The 24,234-nt window shown below is 53.9% G+C and overlaps 1 protein-coding gene across 4 annotated transcripts in view; it reads left to right on the top strand.

The window, feature by feature from the left end:
* KLF8 (Kruppel like factor 8) overlaps positions 1 to 24,228 on the top strand; it is a 32,368-nt gene extending 8,140 nt beyond the window's left edge. For all 4 annotated transcript variants that reach the window (XM_025192470.1, XM_014525993.2, XM_025192472.1 and 1 more), the window contains exons 2-5: positions 13,196 to 13,793; positions 17,165 to 17,270; positions 17,756 to 17,892; positions 21,773 to 24,228. In XM_025192470.1, coding sequence (XP_025048255.1) covers positions 13,232 to 13,793; positions 17,165 to 17,270; positions 17,756 to 17,892; positions 21,773 to 21,954 — 987 coding nt within the window. In that variant the 5' untranslated portion in view covers positions 13,196 to 13,231 and the 3' untranslated portion in view covers positions 21,955 to 24,228. The remainder of the gene's footprint in view (positions 1 to 13,195; positions 13,794 to 17,164; positions 17,271 to 17,755; positions 17,893 to 21,772) is intronic.
* The last annotated feature ends 6 nt before the right edge of the window (positions 24,229 to 24,234 follow it).

Raw genomic sequence — 24,234 nt, 5'->3', positions numbered from 1 at the left:
CTGCTGAGAAAACTCCTGCTTGCTTGAACACACGGTTGTCATCCCTTTGCTTCAAGCTTTCTCAAGGCTCCAGGAAAAGCAGCTCTGCCCTTCAGCTGGGTTAGGGGGACAGTGGTTGTTCATCTGCAGTCGTGATCCCTCAGTGTAAGCAGCTCAACCCCGCCGCTCACTGGAGAATCCTGGAGCTCCCTGTTCCCAGTCCCTAGGGCAGGGGTGGGCAATTATTTTGGGCAGAGGGCCGCTTACTGTGTTTGGGCAAGCCATCGAGGGCTGCATGACAGGCATCCCAGGGAAAATTAATATTAATTTTCTAATTTTTTTATGGGCCTCGTGGGCCGGATAGAATGGCCTGGTGGGCTGCATTTTGCCCACCCCTGCCCTAGGGCCTGAGATGGACTTATAGACATCGACTTATTGCACGTAGAGTCCATCAGAAGGAGCCTGCTGAGTTCTGCTTTGGGGCTTGAGGTTAGGGAAGAGGGTCCAAGTCCTTCACTTCTGATTCTGAGGTAGTTGAATTTGTTTGGTAACAGGAGGATGACTATTGCCATAGGATTTCTTAGTGCCATACAGAATGCCATACCATGTGTTTTGGCTGCTTGGCATGTTGCAGTGGCAATGGAGATAAATGTTCCCACCACTGAGGCCCCTACTGCTTGAGCTCAAGATGGGTGGGATTTTCCTTTGTGGTAGGGCCTATGGTTGGGCAGTTCTGATCACTTCTAGTGGTAGGTAGTGATGTGCACCCCCGCACTAACCAGCTTGTTAGAAGACACTCATTGCACAATAGCTCTAGTTCAAGATACCACTTGACTTGGGTCAGTGACCAGGAGAGAAATCCATTAACTTGGGTCCATCCATAGAAGAGAGACATTTGGAGTTCTGCACTGGGGGAGCCTTCTGTGGTGAAAGACTGGTGTAAGGAACTGGCAATTATTTCCCTGGAGCTCAGGCCAATCTCCTGCCCATCCCTCTCCTGTTGTGCCGAGCCAGGCAAAGGTGACCTGTGGGGTATGAGTTGGTCCTTGCTGCTGCTGCTGAAGCCCAATGTGGGCATTCTCTGTCCCAGGCTGGTATTGGCTAGCTGTGCAAGCACTGCTGGTCAGGGCTAGTATCTAGGCACTAACAAGGAACATTAGCTTGGTTCTCATCTGCATGCCAATTAATCCCCGGGGGGGGGGGAATATCAGTGCAGTAGGGGAAGGTTGGAAGACTAAGTTGATCTGCCAGACCACATACCTGTTGTGGCAGGGAAGGAAAGGGCGCTCAGTTCACCTACCATTGCTATTAATACCTTTACTCCAATGGTAGCCCTCAGTGATGTGTATGTTTGATTATATTTTTAAAGGACGCTGTCAGAATTTGAAAGACTTTTTCCTAAATGGGTCTAGATTGGCTCTTTGCTTTGCTTCCCTGCTTTGCTCCACCCCTAACCCACATGACTAATGGGGGTGCAGAGAAGGAAACTTCCTCTGGGGCATATTATCCCATCACTGTCTCCTGCAGGGCCCTTGCATCTTCAGTGAAGTGGGGGAAACAGGACACAGATTCACTGGGCTCACTGCTCTGTGTTGCTTGTGTCTCTGCCAACATGTTAGCTGATCTGTAATGACCTGGCTTTACATAGGGATTTTTGTTTAATTGCTGAGGTCACTGGCTTGAGTTGCATCCATTGCTCACCTCTGAACAGGGCTGGTTAGATTTAGTTCCCCACATACCATGGGCATCCCTTGAGAGCCTGTGCAAGTCTGAGCCCCTTAGTCTCTCATGAGTCATCTATGAGATGGTGATTGTTGCAGAGCCCTGCTTCACCCAGGAGTTTTGAGCTTTGCAGTTGCATTAAAGATAATGAGGTCTTCGGCTAGAGGCCATAAAAATTCCTTAGTGGGGGACTCTGGCTCCTCAGCCTGGGCTCAGTCCTGAGCCTTATTATTATGATTTTTTAAAAATTTCCGTGTTCCAGGTTGAATTAGCCAAATCAGTTCCAAATCCTATCTACTGAGCAGAACTCAGTTGTTCAAATCCATGTGGTGCTAACACTAGCAAGTATTTTCCATCCCAGACTCTTCAGACCAAGGTTTTAGATATTCCCAAATCCACTGGCAGACATCCTACTTGCCAAGCCCAAGCTCAGAGGTCTTACAGTTCAGATGCATCTGACTCTTACTTACCCTTAGCCAACAAGCTAAACGAGCAAGCTGGGTAGGAGTCCTCCATTTCTATAAAGTTAGGTGTGTAGCTGAGATCCTCCCACTGGGAGGTTATAATACAGAGGTTTCCAACCCCTGGGCCGTGAAGGGTTGACTGCTGGTCCGCAGGAGGGTTGGCTGCCAGATCAGAAGTCTGGAAGTGACCAGCAGTGTAAAAAAGGGTTGGCTGTTGTTCCGCAGTATGCCGGTCACTTCTGGTTTGCAATATGCTGGTCCACTGTCATGTCTGGTACACAGTTTAAAAAGATTGGGAACCACTGCTATAGTAGACTCTCATAAGGTGTCCTGTCCACAGTGCATTGGACAAGTTAGCATCCATTACAATGCCATTCTAAAGCGATCTTGGCCCGGGAAATAGGCCAGTGCAGTGACTACACTTGATCTTAATAGACATTACACGTAAACCAGTTTAAGTGATCATAAACTGGTTTAAACTTGTAACAGAATAGATGTTCAGTGCACATAAACCCGTTTGAAAATGGCTGAAACCAGTTTGAGATAAACCTGGTTGAATGCAGTATCAGACTTAACTGATTTGAGTCAAACCGGTTTATGTGGTGTGTGTCCCAGACCCAAGAGTCCTGAGCCTTGGCACAAGCACAAACAGGTCCCTGAATGACTTGGAAGAGAAGCTGGTCCTGTGAGTCCTTCTGCCCAGTTCTGCAGGCCCCGGAGGTTCTGATGGTTCAGACATTCAGCTTACCTAGGTCTTCTCCAGACTTAGTGGCTGCCCATTGCTGATGCCAAGGAGAACTGATCCGCATTGGCCATGCGCTGCCCCTGCTAGCTACTTGATTCCAACCTTGGACCCCAACATTTGTTCCTCAGCTTGTGTGCATGATGCCCTGAGCCTCTGGGGGTGGAGACTGCAGAGCTGTATGGAGCAGCTGGTTTAGCCCTGTGCAGCGCAGCATGAGCAGGAAGGGGTTAATGGGTGGGGAGGAGTAGGGGGGATTCCTTCCTTGTCAGAGCTGGAGCAGGGTGTGATTTGAAGGGCTGACTGTCAGGGCTGATTTTTGTCAGAAGCACCTGCACCCATGAAAGGGGGAGTTGGGCCTGTGGGATTGTTGGGAGAGGCCAGGGAGGGGGCAATGGCCCTGCTGAGCACTGGCTGGGAGATGAAAGCTGGGGTAGGGGGAGGGGATCAAAGAGAAATCTGGGCTCCATGTGGTCCCAGGCAGCTGGATGCTGAAACAGATGGGAGGGATTGGCTGGGAGTGGCCATAAATCTGGCAGGGCTGGGATGGGGAGGGGCTGGGGTGAGGATCCAGCAGCCTGTTGGGCAAGGAACGCTCAACCTCCCCTGTCAAGCCTGGCTGTACCCATAGTGGGGTGCCTGGCCCTTGGCTGTGGGTTGCATCACCTTGAACTGCAGCGGTGGAGTGAGGCCCATGGAGCGTGGCAAGCCCGGCCTGGCTCTCACCCGGAGCAGAGCAGCCTGCCTTCAGTCTGCACACAGCCAGTGGGACTGGGGTGCCTGCCAGAAGGAGTGGGAGGAGGAAGCAAGCAGCCAGGCAGCCCTGGGCTGGATCTCTGAGTGGGTGGCTCCGCTCAGGGGAGTGGCAGACATGGGCTGGGCCTGCCTCAGCTGCTAAGGGAGGGATTTGTTTTGTCACTGAAGGCTGGCTGTGCAGACCTCGGTCCCGTCCAGGCAGTGCTTCAGAAATGCCTGGGATTTTGCACCCATCCAGAGTGTGGGCCGGCATGGCTGGGCCCTGCAGCGCTTGGCACGGCCCTGGGCATGCAGAGGCATCAGTCACAGGGATGGGGAGGGAGGGCCATGCACGTGACTCATTGGAGGGTGGGGTCACAGCTGGTTCAGGGCACAAGCCACACAAATTTGATGAGCCTCCTTCCACCCTCCTGGCATTCAGCTGGGGGAGGGAGCAGCTGGGGTTTGGGCCTCTCTTTCTCCTTGGTTTGCCCTCCCCCAGCTCCTTCCAGCCCTCACTACTGGGGGAGTGGCTGGAGAGTCTCCTGCACCTCCCCACCCCCACCTGGGCTTCTGCCACCAGCACTTCTGGGCCCTGTGCCAGGTTGTGCCAGCTGCTGCTGCCACTGACGCCCCTGCCGTGTGCCTGTGGGAGGCAGGGCAGAGCCAGGGGTAAAACTGACATCACTCGGCACTCCCAGTCCAGCCTCCAGCGTCGCCTGTCACCTGCCCTAGGACAGCAGCACCTAGTAGCTGCCCTACCACAACCCAGCCACCTGGTACAGGTCCCCTCAGTGTCTGAAAGGCTGATGCTGCGCCTGCCTGCCCTGGCCATTCTTCCTTCCATGAAACCCTTGAATAGCTGGAGTTGTTCAGAGCGTCCATCTGCCAGTGGCTTTCTTGGCTTGGAAGCCTCATCCTCTGGTCCTGCTGATGCTGTCTTGTAGGCAGTGATGATCAAATGCCTTGTTTTGAGTATCACCCTGAGGGACAGATGCTGGTCCCCATGGATCCAGCCTCTTGGGCTTGCAAGACAGGGGTGGAGATGCAGGGATGAAAGAGGACTGGATTCTGGCCTACCAGGTTTCTGCGGCTCAGGCCCAAGTGCTGCCTGAATGCATGGGCAGGCCCTTCAGATGCTGGAAGCCAGCTGGACCTGCTCTGTGGTACCTTGCCAGCTAGTCAAAAGGGATGCCAACCCTCCCACTTGCCTGCGGCACCGTGGTCTGTACAGGGCCTGGTTTGGGAGCAGTTGGACAAATACTCTCAGGTCAGGGTTTCTGAGCCTGACTCTCTCGTCCACTGAGATACCACAGAGGTGCTATACCCACCCAGGTGCTCTCAGGGGAAGCCTTGGCTTATGGGCTCCTACATTTGTCCTCCAACTTGCTGCCCTCAGCTGTGGGTCTAGGCCATGGGTGGGCAAAATGTGGCCCCCGGGGTCCATAAAAAATTTGGACAATAAATATTTTTCTGCCACCGGCTGCCTGTCATGCAGCCCTCGATGGCTTGCCAAAACACAGTAAGCGGCCCTTCTCCTGAAATAATTGCCTGCCCTTGGTCTAGGCTGAGCAGAGCACAGATTCTGCCTAGTTCTCATGGCAGCACACAAGCATGTTCCCCATGCTGTAGGGTTGAGAAAGGTGGGGGAGTCTTTTGTTCACTTGAGCTTTCCACATCCCACCCCCTACCACTCCCCATTTAGCATCCAGGAGCTTGGCTTGCAGGAGCTGGATGTTGTGACTTTTCCTCCCTCCCAAGCCCTTCAGAGCTCCAGGCCTGTGTGAAGCTGAGGAGTGGCCTGGGAATGGCTTTTGCCTCTCTGACACAATCCTCCTTCTTCTTCCTTGCTCTCAGTACAGGCAGACACATCCTGCCAAAGCCTGGGGGCAGGTTTTGGGTAATGAAATAGCTGGAGGGGGGAGAGGGAGGGGATGGTCCTTTAGGTGTGAAGTGCATTGTGTAGGGGCATGGATTGGCACTGAAATTGCTGGCAGGTCTTTTGAATTGAGGGGAAGCTATGAACGAGGTATGGTTTGGGGGGGCACAAGGGTGCAGGTGAGGACTCTTGGGGTGGGAGCGGAGCTGCATGTGTGGAGGGAGCTCAGCCCTACTATAGCAAGGGGCAATGTAGGTTAGGAACAAGGTGTATTCGGATACCTTTTGTACTCCTTTCAACAGCACCTGAATCCTGTGCAAGGAGAACTTGTCCCCTTTGCTACTGAACGCCTGTGCCCTTGGTTGCAGGCAGCAGGGCGCCTAGCTGGGCAGGGGAGTGGTGGCCAAAGGCTCTTTCAGATGGAAATGCTAAGCTGGTGACAGACTTTACAATGCTTACTTGGGGGCCTCCCTCCTCCACAGTGTACACAACTCTGGCAGTGATAATAAAGCCCCCCTCTCCGTCCCTGCACTGTGATGCAGAGGGGAGCTCTGTCTTCAGGGCCCTTCACTCCGCAGCCTCTGTGCTGCCAACATTTTTTGGGGCTGGGCCAGGGGGGAGAAGAGATTAGTGACAATCACTTTGTTCCCAGATTTTACCCCACAGCACTATGGCATGAAATTGCAGTGCGTCTTGCAAGCCCAGCCCCAGTGAATCCCTCTTCCTCAGAGCTGAGCCACTGCACATCTAATAGACCAGGGATGTCCAACCTTTTTGAATGTGGGGCCGGATTGTGAACTTTTTTATCACCCAGTGGGCCGGCAGGAGCGGGCGCTCGCACAGCCTGTCCAGTCTGGCTGCAGCCTGGGGGCGCAGAAGTCCAGGGGTGCTGCCTGACCCCGCCGCGTCCCCCCCACACCTGCGCGCCAGGTCTCAGCAGCCAGGGGGACATGCGAGGACCTTACAGGGGGGTGCGGGACGTGCAGGGACACCCCCTGCTCTCTCTCCCCCGGGGCAGCCCGAGCCCAACTGGCAGGGCTCCCTCCCTCCCTGAGGCCCGCGACTCACCACCCCCAGCGCAATGTCTGCGGGCATGGGGGGATACGGGGAGGTGGGTGCCAGCTTCCCACCCCGACAGCCACAGCAGCAGCATCTCCTGCAGGCCCGGCCGCAGCATCCCTCTGAGCCGGCGTCAGCGCCCGCCCGTGTGGCCGGCGGGGACTGGCGCAGGGCGGGGCCGGCATGCAAAGGAGGAAAGGAGGGGCGGGGCTAGGAAGGGACACTGTGAAATGAGGGGGGAGGGGAGGAGCCGCACCATGTCGGCAACATCAAGCAGACGCGGTGCGTGTGGGAACCTTGTCCCTTCCCCAGCCCTTCAGCAGCCATTAGGAAGCTGCTGAGGGGCTGGGGGAGGGACAAGGGGTGGGAACGAAATTAAACACTGTTTACTTTTGTTTCCCGTCACAGCACCTCCGGCCTCAGAAAATGGCTTGGTGGGCCGCATGTTGGACAAACCTGTAATAGACAGGCTCAGTCTCTGTCCTAGTGTTTTCCCTTTCCAGGTTCCACTGATTTCCTCTCAGAGCTTGGACTCTCCTGACTGGCTGGGTCCAAGGAGCTGCCATTGCTGGAAAAGCTGGCCAACATGAGAGACTCATAGTTGGTAGGGTCAGAAGGGACCGAAGCAGATCATCTCATCTGTTCATTGGGATAGTGTTGTCCCAGCTGCATCTGGGGGTCATCTGCCAAGCTAGAAATGGCACCTCCCCTGCCTCTGACCCAGGAGCAGACTTCACATTGGAAATCTAAGGGGGAGAGGTGTGAGGGTGTCTCTCCCCAGAGTGTCTGATCTGGAAGGAGAAGGCTGGCAGACCAGGAGCTGGAAGGCCTGGATTCAACTCCCAGTTTTGCCTTGGAAAGCCTGGGGACAAGTTGTCACCTCTGTGCCTCCCTGCTTTAGTGAGAGGAGGGAAGGGAGGTGTTTGTGTCTGCCAGAGGTGTGGGAAGGGGTTACTTACTGCATGAGTGTTTATAAAGAGCATTCTCCACCAAGGGAAGGTGTTGGAGAAATGCAAGTGTTACTTAAGATTACTGTAATGTAGCTCAGAAGCACCAGGTTTTCTCTGAGGTTCCCAGGGTCTTGCTGCCCTGTTTTTTAACCAGGCTATGAAGGGACAAATCAAGCCTCTGCACCTATGTGGCACCAGCTCCCATATTGCTATCCTTCCTATGCCCAAAGTGATGAGTGGAACTTGTGTCTGGCTCCTGTGACCCTGTCACCCACAGGCAGTTAGCAGCTCTCTTTATGACCTTGGGCTCTGTTGCCCACCGGTGTCAGGTTGACGCCTCCCATTGGGCCCAAGCCCGTGCTATGTTAACAAATGTACCTGTCAGAAGGGCGTCTTACTCAGCAGATCTGCTCCCCATGTGCTTCCCAGCCAGATGCCCATACATAAACCAGCTGTGACTTTTGTGCTGCTCCCTGCACTCCCCTTCCCAACAGGCTTCCCAAGCAGATCCACATGGCCGGAGAGGGGCTTGCTTGGTTTGGGAATCAGAAAATCCACCTCAAAGGTCTCCCCATCATACACCAGCTATGAGAGCCTGGGCTGTCCTGGGAGAGCTGAGCTAGCGGTGTGATTGAGTTGAGGCAGCCCAGTGTAGGCTGCTGTCAGGGCTTTGCAGGGAGAGCAGGAATAGTAGCTTGTTTGTGCAGAGAGGGGAAACAGATCTGCTTTTCTGGCCATAAGTACCCACAGAATCCACCACCTCACCAGTTGGTCTCCAGCGAGGTTAAACCTTGCAGAGATTATATCCTAATCCCAAAGGCTCATGGTTTGAGGTTGCTGGGAGCAGTTATCCCAGCATCACTCAGGATCAGATACAGAGAACTGTTGGCAGAGGGTTTCAAAACCATCTTTCCATGTCCTTGCATTTAAAAGCCTTCCACATTCAGACAGCTGACTTGTCAGGATCAGATGGGTTTCCAGTTCCTGATTAACAAGGACCCTGGTTTTCTCTGATTAAAAAAAAAAAAAAAAATCCCCAATTTTCAGATTAAAAAAGTAACTCAAAGTCTACATTTTTCTGTGATTAAAATGAAACACTACTCTATCTATCTATCTATCTATCTATCTATCTATCTTAGTGGTGTTTCATTTTAATCACAGAAAAATGTGGATTTTGGGTTACTTTCTTTTATCCGAAAATTGGGGATATATATATATATATTTTATCAGAGAAATCTAGGATCCTGGCTGATTACAGACTTCCCAGTGGTAGGGTGGCTTCATGGTCTAATGATTGTGTTTAAGCTTCTTGGGTTCCTTAGAAATGCAGACTCTGCTGGCAGGCTCCAGTTAGCTCCAGCAGCCTCTATGTGGATATAAATGGAGTTCCCTGCAGTATTGCTGGGCTGGGTGTGTCTTTTAAATGAGAGTTTTGTAACCTAAGTCCTTGCTCTGCTTGGGTGTGAAGATTGCCACTGCACTCTGCTTGCTTACCGGGTTTGTCTTAATCTCCTGAGTTTAATGTTTCCATTCTCAATCTCCCTCCCTTTTGCTGTGTTCACCATGGCTGCCATCCTCTTCCCCAGAAGTGGCTGCCACTGTTTCAGTAGGTATAATAGGGTCCTTTGGGATGCCCTGTATAAAAGGAGAATTAAAGGAGATTCTTGTTCTAGGACAGAGGAGGAAGTGGGGCCACTTCAGTTCCCTGAAGCAGGTTTGGCTGGAGATTTGAGCTGTTCTGGAGCGGGGGTGCGCTCCGGGACTACAGCTCTGGTGAGCATGCCCAGCACACTATTCTCAGAGCTGAGAACTTCAGAGCTTCAGTTCCCCCCACAATCTGTTGTCTCCTCTGTGACATCCAAAACAAATGGCCAGGCACACTAGGGACTTGGCCCATCCAGGAGCTTCTGGTTGCAGGTGTAACTAATCCACCCACCTTCTTTTGCAAACTCAGATAAGTAGCATTTGTCCTCCATATCTGACAGTATCTTCCAGATTCCCCACTGGCCCTTGAAAGCCCCAGTAGCGAGGAGCTTTGACTGCAAACTTCCCAGCTTACTTGCATGGCTCCTCCTTCAAAAATGGGCCTGATCCCAGGGTCTCTCCCTTTCCAGCCCCTCCACTAGGTAAGATTTCCCCCCCAACTCATACCTCTTGGGTGACTCCCTTGTCCCATTGTCCAGTTTATGAATGCAGATGTGAATCTTGATTGGCCAATAGCTGGGTGCTGTGAGAGGACTGTACCATTGGATCAGTGGTGGTGAAGAGAGTTTCTCTTCATTGAAACTGCAAAGAATGTTTATGTCATAGTTGGAATTAATATATTATGCTCAAGCCTGACTTGTTTCATGCTGCCTGTATGGGGGTAGGGGTGGGACACATGTTTATGATACTTCTCTCTCCTGACCATGAGGCACTAGGGAGTCCCTTCAAAGATGCACCAGGATTCACAGATTCATAGATTGCAAGGCCAGAAGGGACCTTGGAAGATTATCGGGTCCAGCCCCCTGCACCAAGCAGGAAAGATAACTGGGGTCAGGTGACGCCAGCAAGGTGACCGTCCAGTCTCCTCTTGAAGATTTCCAGGGTAGGCAATTGCACCACCTCAGCTTATTCCACAGTCTGGACACCCTAGCTGTGAAGAAGTTTTTCCTAATGTTGAGCCTGAAACAGTGTTTTAGAAGTTTGTGACCATTGCTCTTGGTTTTCCCCAAGGGTGCCCTGGTGAGCAGTTGTTCACCGAGCCCTTGATGTATGCCCCTGATGTAGCGGTAAGCTGCTACCAAGTCCCCTCTCATCCGTCTCTTTTTCAGGCTGAAGAGTCCAGGATCCCTCAGCCTTTCCTTGTATGCCTTGCCGTGGAAGTCTCTGGGCGGTAAGCTGCTACCAAGTCCCCTCTCATCCGTCTCTTTTTCAGGCTGAAGAGTCCAGGATCCCTCAGCCTTTCCTTGTATGCCTTGCCGTGGAAGTCTCTGGTCATACGGATGGCCCTTCTCTGGACTCTCTTGAGCTTTTCCCTGTCCTTGTTGAAGTGCGGTCCCCAGAACCGTACGCAATACCCCATCTGCAGTCTCATCAATGCCGAGTAGAGTGGAAGAATTACTTCCTTGGTTTTGCTGGAGATGCATCGATTGATGCATGCCAGAGTATTATTTGCCCTGCTGGCTACAGCATCGCACTGCTGGCTCATGTTCAAACTGGTCAATTATTACCCCCAGGTCTCTTTCATTCATAGTGCTTGTCAGATTGGCGTTGCCAAGCCTGTAGGTGAGCAGAGGGTTGTTCGTCCCCAGGTTGAAGCACTTTATATTTCTTGATGTTAAACTTCATCTGGTTCTGATCTGCTCAACTTGCTAGCCTGCCTAGGTCTGCCTGTATCTTCAGCCTATCTTCAAGCATGACCATGCTTCCCCATAACTTGGTGTCATCCATGAATGTGGCCAGTGAAGTCTTCACCCCATGCAAATCATTGATGAAGATGTTAAAAAGCACTGGGCCAAGCACCGACACCTGAGGGACACCACTGGCCACTTCTTGCAAAGATGACACAGGTCCGATCAGTAGAATTCTCTGGGTCCTACCCCACAGCCAGCTTCCTACACACCTGACTATCTCGCAGCTAAGCCCACAATCTTCCAGTTTCCTCATGAGAACATCGTGGGATACCAAATCAAAAGCTTTTTGGAAGTCAAGGTATACAATGTCACCCTCCTCTCTCTTATCCAGGTGGTGAGTTACCTGATTGTAAAAGGAGATGAGGTTGGTAAGACAAGACCTGCCCACTACAAAGCCATGCTGGCTGTCTTTTAGAATCCTGCCTTCTGTAAGCCCATCCCATATAGACTCCTTGATGAATTTTTTCAGGATTTTCCCTGGGATAGAAGTTAGGCTAACTGGCCTATAGTTACCTGGGTCCTCCCTCCCCTTCTTGAGGATGGATACAAAACATTGGCCCTCTTCCAGTCGTCAGGGACCTCTCCAGAGTGCCACAAGGTTTGGAAGAGCTTCGCCAGAGGTTCTGCTTTGACTTCAGCCAGCTTTTTCAGTACCCTCAGATGAAGTTCATCTGGTCCTGCTGACTTATGTCTATTTTTTTTAATTGATTATACGTCAGTTCTACAGCAATAGTAGGAAGGCAGTCATTTGAACCCTGGTCATTCTGTACCCTAGCTGGAGTGATTTTTCCCCTTGCCCAGGTGAAATACAGGAGTTCAGTTTTCTCCTGAGTACCAGTAACCAATCGTTAGTTATTGAGCAGTGCCCCCACACTCCCATTTGTTTTCCTCCTGATTCCTATGTACCTAAAGAAGGACTTCTTGTTGTCCTTGATCCTGGTTGCTAATTTTAGTTCAGTTGCCGCCTCAGCCCTTCTGATGTGTTCCCTACAAATGCGGGCCATTATTGTATAGTCCCAAGCTTCCATTGCTTGTACACCTCTTTCTTCTTTCTTAAGAGGACCATGATTTCCCTGTTTTGCCTGCCAAGAGGGTTTCCTAGCTCTCTTGTGACATTCCCTCTGCATGGGAATGGACTTCCTTTGCGCTTCAAGGATCGTGTCCTTAAGGAATGACCACTCTGCATGTACTCCTTTTGCCTTCAGTCCCTAGTCCCACAGCACTTCTACTAATGACCTGAACTTGTTGAAATTTGCATTTTTGAAGTCCAAAACTTCAGTTCTGCTATCTAGTTTGTCTGCCTTGTGATGGACAGTGAACGTGATGGTTTCATGGTTGCTGTCGCCTAGGTTGCCCTCTATGTTTAAGGTGGTCACCAGGTCGTCTCCTTTGGCTAGGACCAGGTCTAGAAGAGCATTACCTCTGGTTGGCCCTTGCACCCCCCTGAGCCAAAAAAAACCTCTTTAATGCAGGTCAGAAAGGAATATGACCAATCCAACTTGGCCAGAGAGGGCCTGTTATGGGTGGAGGACTTTACATTATCTTCCTATGAGGTGACCTATTGAGGGGATAATGTAGAGAGCTGGGCCTCTGGCTTTGTCCTCGTAATATGTGGCACATAAGAGCTCATGCAGTGGGGGAGGCTTGACCTAAGCACAGGGTGGGGAGGCAGGACTCCTAGGTTCTGCTTCAGTTTTTCCAGGAATTTAATCTGTGACCACAGGTTTTCATCTCTTTGCGCTGCGTTTCTCTAATCTCTGGGGGCGAGGAGTGGTCTTTGCCACTGCCTTTGTTTCTGCAGAGCCAAAAGCCCATGAAAGGACCTAGAGAGTCAGGTGCTAGAGGGATGCAGGGATTGCTGCAATGTGGGAAAGATTGTGTGCAAGAGTCTCATCCCTTCTGTCTCCTGTGATCAGAGATAAGCAGTTGGTTCCAGCTCAGTCTCCCTTCCTCCTGCCTCTGACCCCAAGTGCTTGTCAGTGACTAACCCAGTGTTATACTGGAAAGACTTCTCATTAGCCCAGGGGCCCATAGGCTGTGTGAAGGGTTTGGGCCTGCCAAGCTGGGCAGTGGGTTTTAATGCATAGGGTATGGTGGGAATCTGGACATCCAAATTCTGCTGCTGGGTGGTTTAGCGCAAGGTGCTTCTCCTTTCCATGCCTCAGTTTCCCATCTGCCAGGAGGGGTCTCCTGCCTCTCCCTGCCCCTGTCTCTTCAGTGTCCCCCAGTGAAGGAGGCTGTCCCTCATAGTTGATGCCTTTGCTTTGCAGGCCGCAGGCTCAATTCAGAGTAAGGTGCTGCCCAAGATGAGCTCCTCGTCGCTGCTGGAGGAGAACTCCTTGGAGCCACCAGTGCTGCTGACAGACATCAAGACTGAGCCCCCTGAAGAGCTGCTGGCCAGTGACTGCAACCAGCCCCAGGCTGAGCCTGTGGACCTGTCGCTCAACAAGTCCAAGGGGTCGCTGCAGTCCTCTTCCCAGGTGTCTTCCTGTATCAGGTCCTCACCCATGCTGGTGACACCACCCATCCAGACACCAGTGGTGTCTATGTCGTCCACGGGCCTGTCGTCCACGGGCCTGTCGTCCACGGGCCTGTCATCCACGGGCCTGTCGTCCACGTCGGCCATCCCTGCCGTGCTGTCCCCGGGCTCCATCCTGGCGTCCACGCAGGGTAGCGGCGGGCAGCAGATCCTCCACGTCATCCACACCATTCCTTCTGTCAACCTGCCCAGCAAGATGGGCAACCTGCAGACCATCCCTGTGGTGGTGCAGTCCCTGCCTGTGGTCTATACCACCATGCCCACAGATGGGGTTACTGCTGCCATCACTGTGCCACTCATTGGGGGTGACGGCAAGAACGCTGGGTCTGGTAAGGCTTGTTTCCCTTCAGGGCCTGGGCATAGCAGGGGAGGCTGTGGCTTCAGGGTGGGGCCATCAGCAGAGTTTTGTTTGGGCAGGATGGTTGGAATGAGGATCAGTTGGGGACTGCAAATCAGGATTTTGGGGGCATATAAACAAAGCTGTTGGGGAGCAGGCAGGGAGAGGGTTCTCGGGGCTGGAGGGGGCCAGGCTGACTGAAAGCTGAAAGCCTAGAGGTAGGACCTTCCTGAGCAGGGCTGAGGCATGTTAACAGGAATCTGGTGAGGAGGGAAGCTTGGCCTTCTGCTGACCCAGTTCCATGGCTGAGAGGCCTTTTGATCTGCCGGGCTCTTCATCTGGTACCTCTCACCAGGGCCAGCAGCATCATGAGACCAGCCAAGCCCAGGCTCCATAATCGTCCTGTTGGCTCAACTCCCAGAGCGTGACGGAGCCTGTCCAGTCCCATGGAGCCTGTCTCATCTGGCTGGGTGTGGGAGGAAGCCTGGCGTGCTGGTACTGCTGCTGCAGGCAGGCACCGTGTGCCTCCCAGTAGGCAAAAGCCCTGCCCTGCCTTTGCCAGAGAAATGCCTCTCTTGTTTGTGGGTCTTCTGACCACTAGTGTTGCCTTGTGATGGCGGTGGACCCATCCCCTTGTTCTTGATGGGTTCTGAGTTCACACCAGGGAGCCACCCATGAATTACAGCTGGTCCTTGGATGCAGCCAGATGGGGCTGGGCAGCTAATTGCATGTTGCAGCCTGGTCGTGGCAGGAGGACAGGCTTCTCAGCTCCTGCCCTGTGAATGCCAGCTGTGCTTGGAGCAGACGGGGTGTTGCTGGGGCCCAGGGCTGGCCCCTCTGCCCAGTGCCCTGCATGCCTGTGTGGGGCCAGGCTGGGAGAACTCTGCCTTGGATGCTGTTTGCAGCAGGCTGAACCATGAGCTCAGGTGCTGAGGGGTCACCTACTCTGTTTCCAAGGCCCCTGCAATTTCCTTGGTCTGTTCCAAGCTTTTACATCAGAGGTTTCCTGCTTCTTTGACCCTGTCATTCCTTGCCCTCCTGCCCTCTTCCCAGCTCTGCTCCCTGTCCCCCACCCCCATTCTGCAGTCCAAACCCCCTTCCTGTGTGTGCACAGGAATCTACCCCTGCAAAGCTGCAGCCCGAGCTGCTGAAAGGGGTTCTCAGCTGCGGACTCCAAGCTGGCATAAGTAGGGGCCTGGGGGCATGGGACTGGGCTGGGAAGGATCTGCTTTCCTCGCTGCTCTCCTGTGGCAGCTGTTGAGAGAAGCTGCTGCCAGGAAGGGCAGGGGTGGGGCTCAATGCCTGTCTGGGGAGTGTGGCAGGGAGGGAGGGCTGGGCGTGCTCCCCAAGAGCACAGAGTCAGGCTTGCAGCTTAGCCTGCAGACAGAGCCTCTGACTGGGAACCTGGGGCAGCCTGACTGGGATGCCCCAGGTTCCCAGTTGGCCCCTGTGAACCCAGGTGTCCAGAAGCAAGGTGTTGGAGAGAGAGGGGCTGGATTCCTTTCATGGGGAGGGGGTGCACTGAGGTGGGCACTTGGGGCTCAGTGGGGTGGGGGGCGGTTCTCAGTGGGGTGCAGGAGAGAGGGCTCAGATCCTGGAGCAGTGAGGCACAGCTCTGTGCCCCCCAACTTGCATCCCCTCCTAAAGACCTGCCCTTTTGTGGAGGGGGTCTGGTCAGTGTGGCTGGGTGCAGGGCTGAGGCAGAGGCCTGTGGGTTCACAAGCCCCCGTGATCCACCCCGCACCACCCATCCCCTTCTGGCCCTCATGCTGCGCCTGTTGTCAGGGTGTCTGAGCTCGGGCGCCAGCTCCAGACTGGTCTGTCTCTCACGCTGCCTGGAGCTGCATGCCAGGGCGGAGGCTCCCTGCCCTGGTGGCTATGTGAGGGGAGGGGCTGGGGCCTGAGTGCTGGGGAGCCAGGCTGGCTCTGCGGTCGATCGAGTGGCTGTGCGTCAGGAGGGGAGGAGGCTGGCTGTCTGCCCTCCATCCCGCTGGGAGCGGGTGGGGGGAGCTGGCAGGCTGCCGCCCCCCCCAGCGGGGTGGGGTCCTGACCTCCCCTGCCAGTCCCCCCTCCGGCTCCAAGGCTGCTCTGGTTCCAGTTAGACTGGCTCCCCCCGCCCCACCCGCCGCAGGCTTCCTGCCTCCCATCCTGCGAGCCGAGAACTCCCAGGCGCTTCCTGCCAGAGGCCCTGGCTGGTTCCCTGCTGGCTGGGGTCAAATCTGGAAGTCGGGGCTGGAGGGAGGAGGGGGGCGTCCTGATAGGGGAGGGTGCACAGCTGAGATGACCAGGGCTCTGCTGCAGGGGAGGAGGAGGGAGGAGCCTCCCTGACCTGGCAGCACCATCGGCCAGGCCACAGGCTGGGGTGGGGGAAGGATGGGGGTGGGGTCAGATCCTTGACCAGAGCCATGTGGGTGCGGCTTGTGTCTGGGTCTGAGTTCTGGGGCCCAGCCCTGGCCAGGCTGCCAGATCTCCTGAGCGCCATCTGCTCTGCCAGCTGATGAGCTGAACCAGGCATTGTGCTTAGGTCATGATCAGGTCCCCGTGGGGGGTGGCCAGTGGTCCTCCAGCCTACCTACAGCTCTGAGCCGTGTTCTGGGCCCATGCTGTTCCCTCTCTCCCTTGGGAGCACAGACCTGCACCCTGGCTTCCATGGGCTCTGAGCTGCTGGAGCCCACTCCCACCGGGCAGAGCAGTCAGCTCTTCTGACCTTGGATGGGCTGCTGCAGTGCTGGTAGGCAGAAGAGTAGAGCCCAGGTTGGAGGGTGGCCTCATGGCCCCTGCCCTGTCAGCATGGGGGGAGGAGGGATCAGGACAGGACAGTTGCACCCTTTAACCACCCCCAGCAGCAACATGGCTTCCACCCATGTCACTGGCCAAAGGGCTGGAGAAGGCAGGTTTCCAGCTCCTGTTTTGTCCATGTTACTGACAGCTATTAGGGGAGTGATGGGCCATGGGGCTGTGATGTGGCTCCCTGCCCATCATGCCCATAATGGCAGCAGGAACCTGCCTAGGAGTCTGGGCCACATCTGGTTCTGCAGCCAGATACTGCCTTGTGGCATCCCTTGACCCTACCCCTGCAGCCCTGGGTCATGTTAGAGCTGTGTGGTTTGAGGGGTGAATGGGGAGAGAGTGCCCAAGGATGGGGGAGTTGGCAGGGGGAGGGCGCACTGGGACTGGTGTGGGAAGGGAGTGTCCAGAGGCAGAGGTAGGGGGGTGGGGGTTCTGGCAACTGTACACCTTGTGGAGGGAAGGGGCCCTGTGGGTGCTGGACCGGGGAAGGATGCTATGTTGTGGCTGTGCTCCCTCGGGACACTGCTCTTTCTGCCTGCCCTGTTTTCAAGGGCTTTCTGTTTCCTCCCCCAGTGAAAATTGACCCCAGTTCTATGTACCCCATGGAAATGAACAGTGACAGTGAAGACAGCGGCACAGAGGAGAGTAGCTCAGCTCCCTTCCAGGACCTACAGCGAGAGTGAGTGGCAGCAGTTTTTTCACTGTGGCTGGGGCAGGCTTGCCTCTGGGTGGATGGCGTAGGTGGCAGCGGTGGATTGGGACAGGAGTCCTGCAAAGGGGTTGGAGTACCAAAGCTGCCTATGGAACTGGTCACCACTGTGCCAGGACCCTGCAGTGGCCAAACCCATTGCCAAACTGTACAGTTGTAACAGCACTTGGGTCTCATTATCCCAAGGCAGGCCAATCCATGGTCACACTATGTGTTGGGGGGTAGTCTGGTTTCTCTCTCCCATCATATTTAATTGGCTGTCCAGGGTGCTTGGGCTGGTGTCATCAGAGAGCAGAGCTCTGGCTGGGGTGGGGCAGGCCAGCCCTGGCAACTGGAGAAGGTATTCTCTGTTTTTCCTGAATGAGATCTAATATGCCACGGGGGAGGGGTTGTCTGCCTGTCTGGGAGAAGGATGGGATCTGGCATAGGGTGATAGTCCTGTATTCCCCTGGTAGGTCAGCAGTGGCCCGGATGCAGCGAGCAGAATCCCCAGACCTGAAGAAGAGGCGAATTCACCAATGCGACTTCGAGGGCTGCAATAAGGTCTACACGAAAAGCTCCCACCTCAAAGCACACAGGAGGATACACACAGGTATGGTAGGGTGGGGAGGCAGCCTCTGCCACATGGCTGCCAGCCCAGTCCAGCTCAGCCAAGGCAGTGGAGTCCTGGACCCCATCCCTACATGGACTGGGGTGGAATCTCCATGCAAGGGGAGGGAGGAGCTGTCACACCCCAGCCCCTGCTGTCTGCTGAACAAGTGGACCAGCTGCAGACCTAGGACACCCTCTCTCTCCATCCTACCTTAGAGCCTGAGGAGCTGAGACTCTCAGATACTCCTGCAAGACCAGGAATGACCATCTGGCACTTTACCAGCATTTCAGATCCTTTGACTGTGCACCCCACCCAAGCCTGGCTGTAAGCTCTTCTCTCCAGGTGTGGCTGGCTGGGTACAGGAGTTTCAGGGCTCAGCGTGGATTCAACCAGGAGGATCCAGATCTGGGAGTTCCCTGCTGGTTTGAGATATGTGCAGGGTGGAGAGGGAGGAAAGTTATTTAACTTCAGAAAAAAGTACAGCTTCTGGCCCCAGTGGTTAAGTGGTGCCCACAACCGTCCTGCTCACTGTGCTTTTAAGATGCCAGGACTCTGCATTTGGTCGTGGAGTCCTTGCTCCTTTTGCTTGTATGTGTAGTTCTGACATAAACCACTAGGTTGCAGGCTTCTCCCAGCCAGACACAGCCTTCTATTGTCTGTGGAAGTCCTTGGTATTTGCCTGAATGGGAGCCTGGGAACTTGTTATATCCCTGGGGCTTAGGAACCCTTTGTGATCCATAGGGATGAGGAGAGGGGCTGTCTGTCCTTCCCGGGTGGCAGCTGGGCTGGCATAGGAGCGAGCAGGTAGTGTGTAAACACCTGGCTTATCTATTGCAAGTTGAGCTGTGTTATTTTGCAGGGGTCTTGGGGCTCTGGTACTAGGGGCTGAGCTGGTACAGTAATGGGCATTGCTGAAACATAATCCTGGAAGGGCATTCATCCTGGGTAGCTCAGAGGAGGGGTTTGCTTATCAGGCCTTCTGTCTCCCCACTCCTCCACCCCAGACAGTAGTCTGCTGTGTTTTGTAGGAGAGGGTTTTGTCAGCATGTATAGGTCTGTTAGTGTAATGTTGCCCCTTCCCCAACTGCTGCACCCAGCCCTGCCTGGTAAGGTCATACTGCAGGGCTCCATACAGGAGCTACCTCTGGCTGGGTGGAAATAGTTAAATAGGAGGTGTTCAGCCGTCCAGCCTCCTTTCTCCTTGTACAGATCTTGACCTTTGGGGCATTCTGTCCCTTGCAGCTGATTGCTGCAAGTTGGGGGCAGTAGATTCCCTCTTCCTCAATTATCTGTGCAGGAGGATCATAGTCTGAGTGGGGTTTACTGGTTAACTGAGGACCAAATTGGGCCCCGTGTATTTCGGTCCAGAATGTGTGTGGGTGGAAGATGCTCTGAGCTGCGGGGAACAGTGTTTCATTAACTTAGCTGACCACTAGATGGCCTCATTACTGCACACAAAGTGTAGCTGAAGCAGCAAATACATGAGAGGCAAAACTCAAAAATAACAGGCCAGCTGGCCAGGCAGCTGTCACCCAGGCTGAGGGAGAGCTTGGGCCTTTCCATCTGGCTGAGAGACTTGCCTTACCTTTGCCCCACCTCCATGAGGCAGTGCAGTGCTATTATCCCCATTTATAGAGACCAAATGACTTGCCTAATAAAGTCCTACAGGAAGTCTGTAGCAGGGGATTCAGCTTGGGTCTCTGGCAGTCCAGGCCAGCACAAGCCTCCCCCATGGACTTCTAATGAGCTTGTCACAGATCAAGTCCATATCCCCAGAGGAAGTCTAAATGTGAGTGCAGGCCTCCTGGGATCAACAGACTGCTCAGTTAAGGTCCCCCAAGGAGAGACTGAATCTAAACTACATCAGCAGAAGCCAGGAAACGCAGCAGTTCTGTAGTGGCCAAGGGAGGCCTTTTTCTCTGGCTGTGATGGGGATGTAGAACCCTAGTGCTGCAACTCAAACTGCACTCCCTTCTAGTCTGGCAGCCTAGATGCTGTGCCCTAGGAATTTGGTCTCTCTCTCTCTCTCTCTCTCTCTCTCGTGGTGTTTCATTTAAATCATGGAAAAATGTGGATTTGGGGTTACTTTTTTCTAACTGAAAATTAGGTTTTTTTTAAATCAGAGAAAACCAGGATCCCTGCTGATCACGTAGCCACAGTCTCCCCCCTTTCCCTTTTTTTCATTGCTATTATATATTCAAATCATACAACATTCTGTCTGCAAAATGTGTTTTGAACTTCCTAGTGAGCTTGGAAGCCCATACTTGGCACTGTTTCTTTTCATATTTCCCTGCTTGAAAGCTCCTTTTGTCTCCTAGCCTCCCAGCTGGAGGGGAGAAATAAGTTTCTACAACTGCCTAAAATAATCTAGAAAATGTTTCATTTCCATAAATAAGGGCATCTTCCTCCCTTCCCCCCACACCGCTTCCCATATCTCTCTTCGTGCCAGGGCAGAGGAGCAGCATCTGCTGTTCTGGGATGCCTCTGTGGCCAGCAGACTTTTAACTTCAGTGTCCTGTGTCTCCCACCTCCACCCTGCCAGTCTAAGGGTTCTCATCGAGCATCCTAGCAACCTAGCCCCCTCACTTCCCATGCCAGTAACCTAGCAACCATTCCTCCCTCCTAGTATCCTAGCAGCCCCTCCAGTATCCCACAACTCCTGCATCCCCCAGCCTAGCAGTTGCTTCTGCCCCACACATGTCAGCAGCAACAGCTGGCCTTTGCAAAGGTAACTGTCTCCTTGTACCTGCGGGGCACCTAGTGATTTATAGAGCTTCCTTGCATCTCCACAGTTTCTGTGAGTTCAGACTCTGGCCAGACGAGCTGGAGCAAGGGGAACACCTCATGGGCTGGTGTTTCCATGGCTTCCATGGCAGCTGCCTGCTGTTCAAAACACTTTGAGGTGTTTTTGTTACATTCTCTTAACTTGAATGACTAATTAATGTTTTGGGGATAGGTGCTTTTTGGTAAAGGTTAAACAGGCCTTCTGCTGAGGCCTGGCATGGCCACACTAAGCATCCTTTATCCCTCCTCCAGGGCCTCTAACAAAGCCTGGGAAGATGCTGGGTCTGCATTTTCCTTCGGAAAAGCCCAGCACAATGGGATGCTGATCTTGGTCTGTAGGCTCTACCAGAACATAAAATGTCAATGCCAGATCTTGATGCTACCATAATACCCTGTATTAGAAATGGTAGGTCATGGTGTAGTACCTACAGCCCTTAACCCTGGCCAGGCATATTTTCTTACTAGGTATATTACAGTAGCGTCTAGGGCGGGGGTGACAAAGTTCCGGCCTGCTGAGCTGTTTCATCCGGCCCACAGAGTTGGAAATTTTCCAGCTGGACAAGAGGTGGCAGCAGTAGTTGGTACGGTTTCTGAAGTTGTGGCAGTGAATGCTGCTGCCTTTCATTCTGTCGCCAAATTCCAGCCCCACAGGTAGGATCCCGAGTGCAGAGAGCTGTATTATTTGGCCTGTGGAACTGGAAACTTGGTGGCAGAAAGAGTCACAGCAACAAACGCTAGTGCTGCCAAATTTCTGGCTCTGCAGACCAGATGATGCTGGTCCATGCTAGGGATCCAGTCTATGGACTGGCCCTATGTGACTCATTCAACCTGTGAGGACAGCTGAGTTTGACACCCTTGCTCTAAGGACACCTGAAGGCAATAGCTGGTCTAGGGTTAGGGGCTGTAGGTACAACCATAATGTACCTAATAAGCAGTGATGCCTGGTCTTGGTTAAAGCCTGTGGATATTGCACCCACTAAGTGTAATACTACTTGATTTCAATGACAGCCAGTTGTTGCTATCATAATAGAATTAATAAAGTTAATGCTAATAGTGGTGTGTGCCCGAGCATTGAGCCCTCCTTTGTCCCTTGCAGGAGAGAAGCCTTACAAATGTACCTGGGAAGGCTGCACCTGGAAGTTCGCCCGCTCCGACGAGCTCACCCGGCACTTCCGCAAGCACACGGGTATCAAGCCCTTCCGCTGCTCGGACTGTGACCGCAGCTTCTCGCGCTCAGACCACCTGGCCCTGCACCGCCGGCGGCACATCATGATGTGAGCGGGCACCCACCCTCCACTCGCTCCAGCCCCACCAGCCACAGTGGAAAGACTGCACCATGGGAGGCGTTGTCTCCAGGCAGATTCGGCCTGGTGGTGGGCTGGATGCCAATGTGGCACCTGTGGCTGCCCATGTCTCAGAGACCAGGACTCCTCCTTCCACATGCACCAGGGACTCAACAAGACTCTGGAGAGACTGCCTTTCTCTCTCCCTCCTCTCCCCCACCCTGGGCCTGTCCCTCCCTCAGTTCTTTGTATGTTTTGCACACTGCCTCCTCCCTGCCTCTGGGGTCAGGAGCTGCAGTTGTGGGCAGGTGTCTGTGTGCACACTCAGTCTTGTGTTTGTCCTGTGCCTCCTGAGACCAGCGGGGCCTCAGCCATTCATATGAGCTGCCTGGCTGGATTAACTGCTTAGCCCAAGGCTGATGCAGGGCAGTGGGGGGGTGTGTGTGTGTGTGTGCGTGCGCGCATTGGGGGGAAGAGAGGGGCCTCTGCCTCATGGTAGAAGCAGGGTGTCTTCAATCAGTGGGCTGATGGACTCCAACTTGGCACTGCTGCCCTTCCTGCTCCCTGGTACAGTAGCTTGTGGACTCTGAGCCACTGGTGTGCGGCCGGCATGAGAGCATCTGCCTAGCACTGGGCATCAGCAAAGAGGCACGCTCCAACAGGAAAAGGACCCAGCAGGCAATGACAGAGCTGAAGTGGATTGCGGGGCCTCTGGAAGAGGGGAGGAGGAGGGGAGGAAAGGGCCTGAGGAACAAATCAAAGGGAAAACTTTGCGGAACATGGAACTGTGACTATTTGAGGGGTGGGGGGTGGGGGGCTTTTGCATTCTGCCTGGATCACGGGGCAAGGAATAGGACAGTAGAAACATTTTAACTTAAACAGCAGCTTGGACATGTGCTGCAGTCGACCCTTCTCTTGCTCATCTGGCCTATGGAGGGCTGAGCTGGCTCCCCTTCCCCAGTGGACTTTCTGGGTCTGTATCGGGTCTTTTTGGACATGATCTCTAGGCGGGGGTAGGGCAGGGCCTGGAGATGCCCACATCTGCATGGTTGGCTGGTTTATTTTGTAGATCTGCTTTCCCCCTTTCATGCTGTGGGGAGCTGAGGCTATCTGGCTTCCCACAGCTGTTTTTACCCCTGCCTCTTTTCCTTTAGCTGAACTGAGCTCAGTAGCTGCAGGATGTGACAAATACAGGCTGCCTTATCCTGGCCCAGGGCTATTCAGCTTTTGAGCATCCAGGGGCTGCATACCCCCAGGGCTGCACACCACGCACTGTAGCTGTGCCCCATCCCTCATGCTGTGCTATGCTACATGGGCACTCCATCATCCTATAGCCCTGCAGACTCCCTAGGACCACACTGTCCCAGGGAGAACCTGAAGGAGGGAGGAGTATCTTAAAGATGCCTTTCTTCTCTTCCCTGCCCACCCCAGGCCCAGGAGCCTGGGCTAGGGGTCAGGGAATGTGTGTGTGGGGGGGGGGATGACACTAAGTTATCACCTTACAGGCTACATGCTAGTTGGGCAGCCCTGCCATAGTCCATAGGCAGCAGATGGGGAGAGGGGAAGGGGCAGGGCCTGGGAGGGGAAGAGACTTGAGGATCTGGATTGGGTAAAGGTGGGGGCTGGGTTCCATCCATAGCAGAATGGCATTAGCAGACATGGGTCTGATAGTGCGTGTGCTCTGAGATGGGCCTGTGGTCCCTGGGATGTTTGGTGACTGCCCGTTCCCCAGTGCCAGAGCAGCCAGGATGGGGCTGAGTTGTGTGGGAGGGCTCTTTCCTCTGAACAGCAGAGATGGTCTTTATCTCACAGTCTGGTGACATGCAACCCTGGTCTTTGAACCCTTTGTATCCTGGAGCCTTGTCAAGCCCCCAGTGACCATGAGGGGGCTCATCCGCTCTTGTGACTGGCTAGTAGAATTTCACTGGGCCCTTCCTCTTGCTTCAAAACACTGTCATTCAAGGAGAGCCCAGAGCCTCCTGCCCAAGGCCTTGGCTTCATACAGCCTGGGCCTGGGCTGCAACAGAAGAGACAGCTGCATTTGGCTGCCAGCAGGCAAGGTGACGTAAGGTCTCGGACATTGCCCCTTCACCCAGGGACCTAAGCAAGACACAGACCACAGGGGTCTGCTAACTCCAAAGCCAGAGGTTGCTTGCCAGGCTTACTACTTTAGGGTGAATTTCGAAGGAGGCTGGTGTCCTCCTTACCCAGTTATAACCATCAGGTAATTGACAGCTTCATGGAAAAGTTAAACCACTCAGCAATGCTAGCTGGT

The sequence above is a fragment of the Alligator sinensis genome, unplaced genomic scaffold (assembly GCF_000455745.1).
Source record: "Alligator sinensis unplaced genomic scaffold, ASM45574v1 scaffold495_1, whole genome shotgun sequence".
NCBI lineage: Eukaryota > Metazoa > Chordata > Crocodylia > Alligatoridae > Alligator > Alligator sinensis.
Note: the sequence above shows the minus strand (reverse complement) of the source record. Positions and strands in the feature narration are given on the sequence as shown.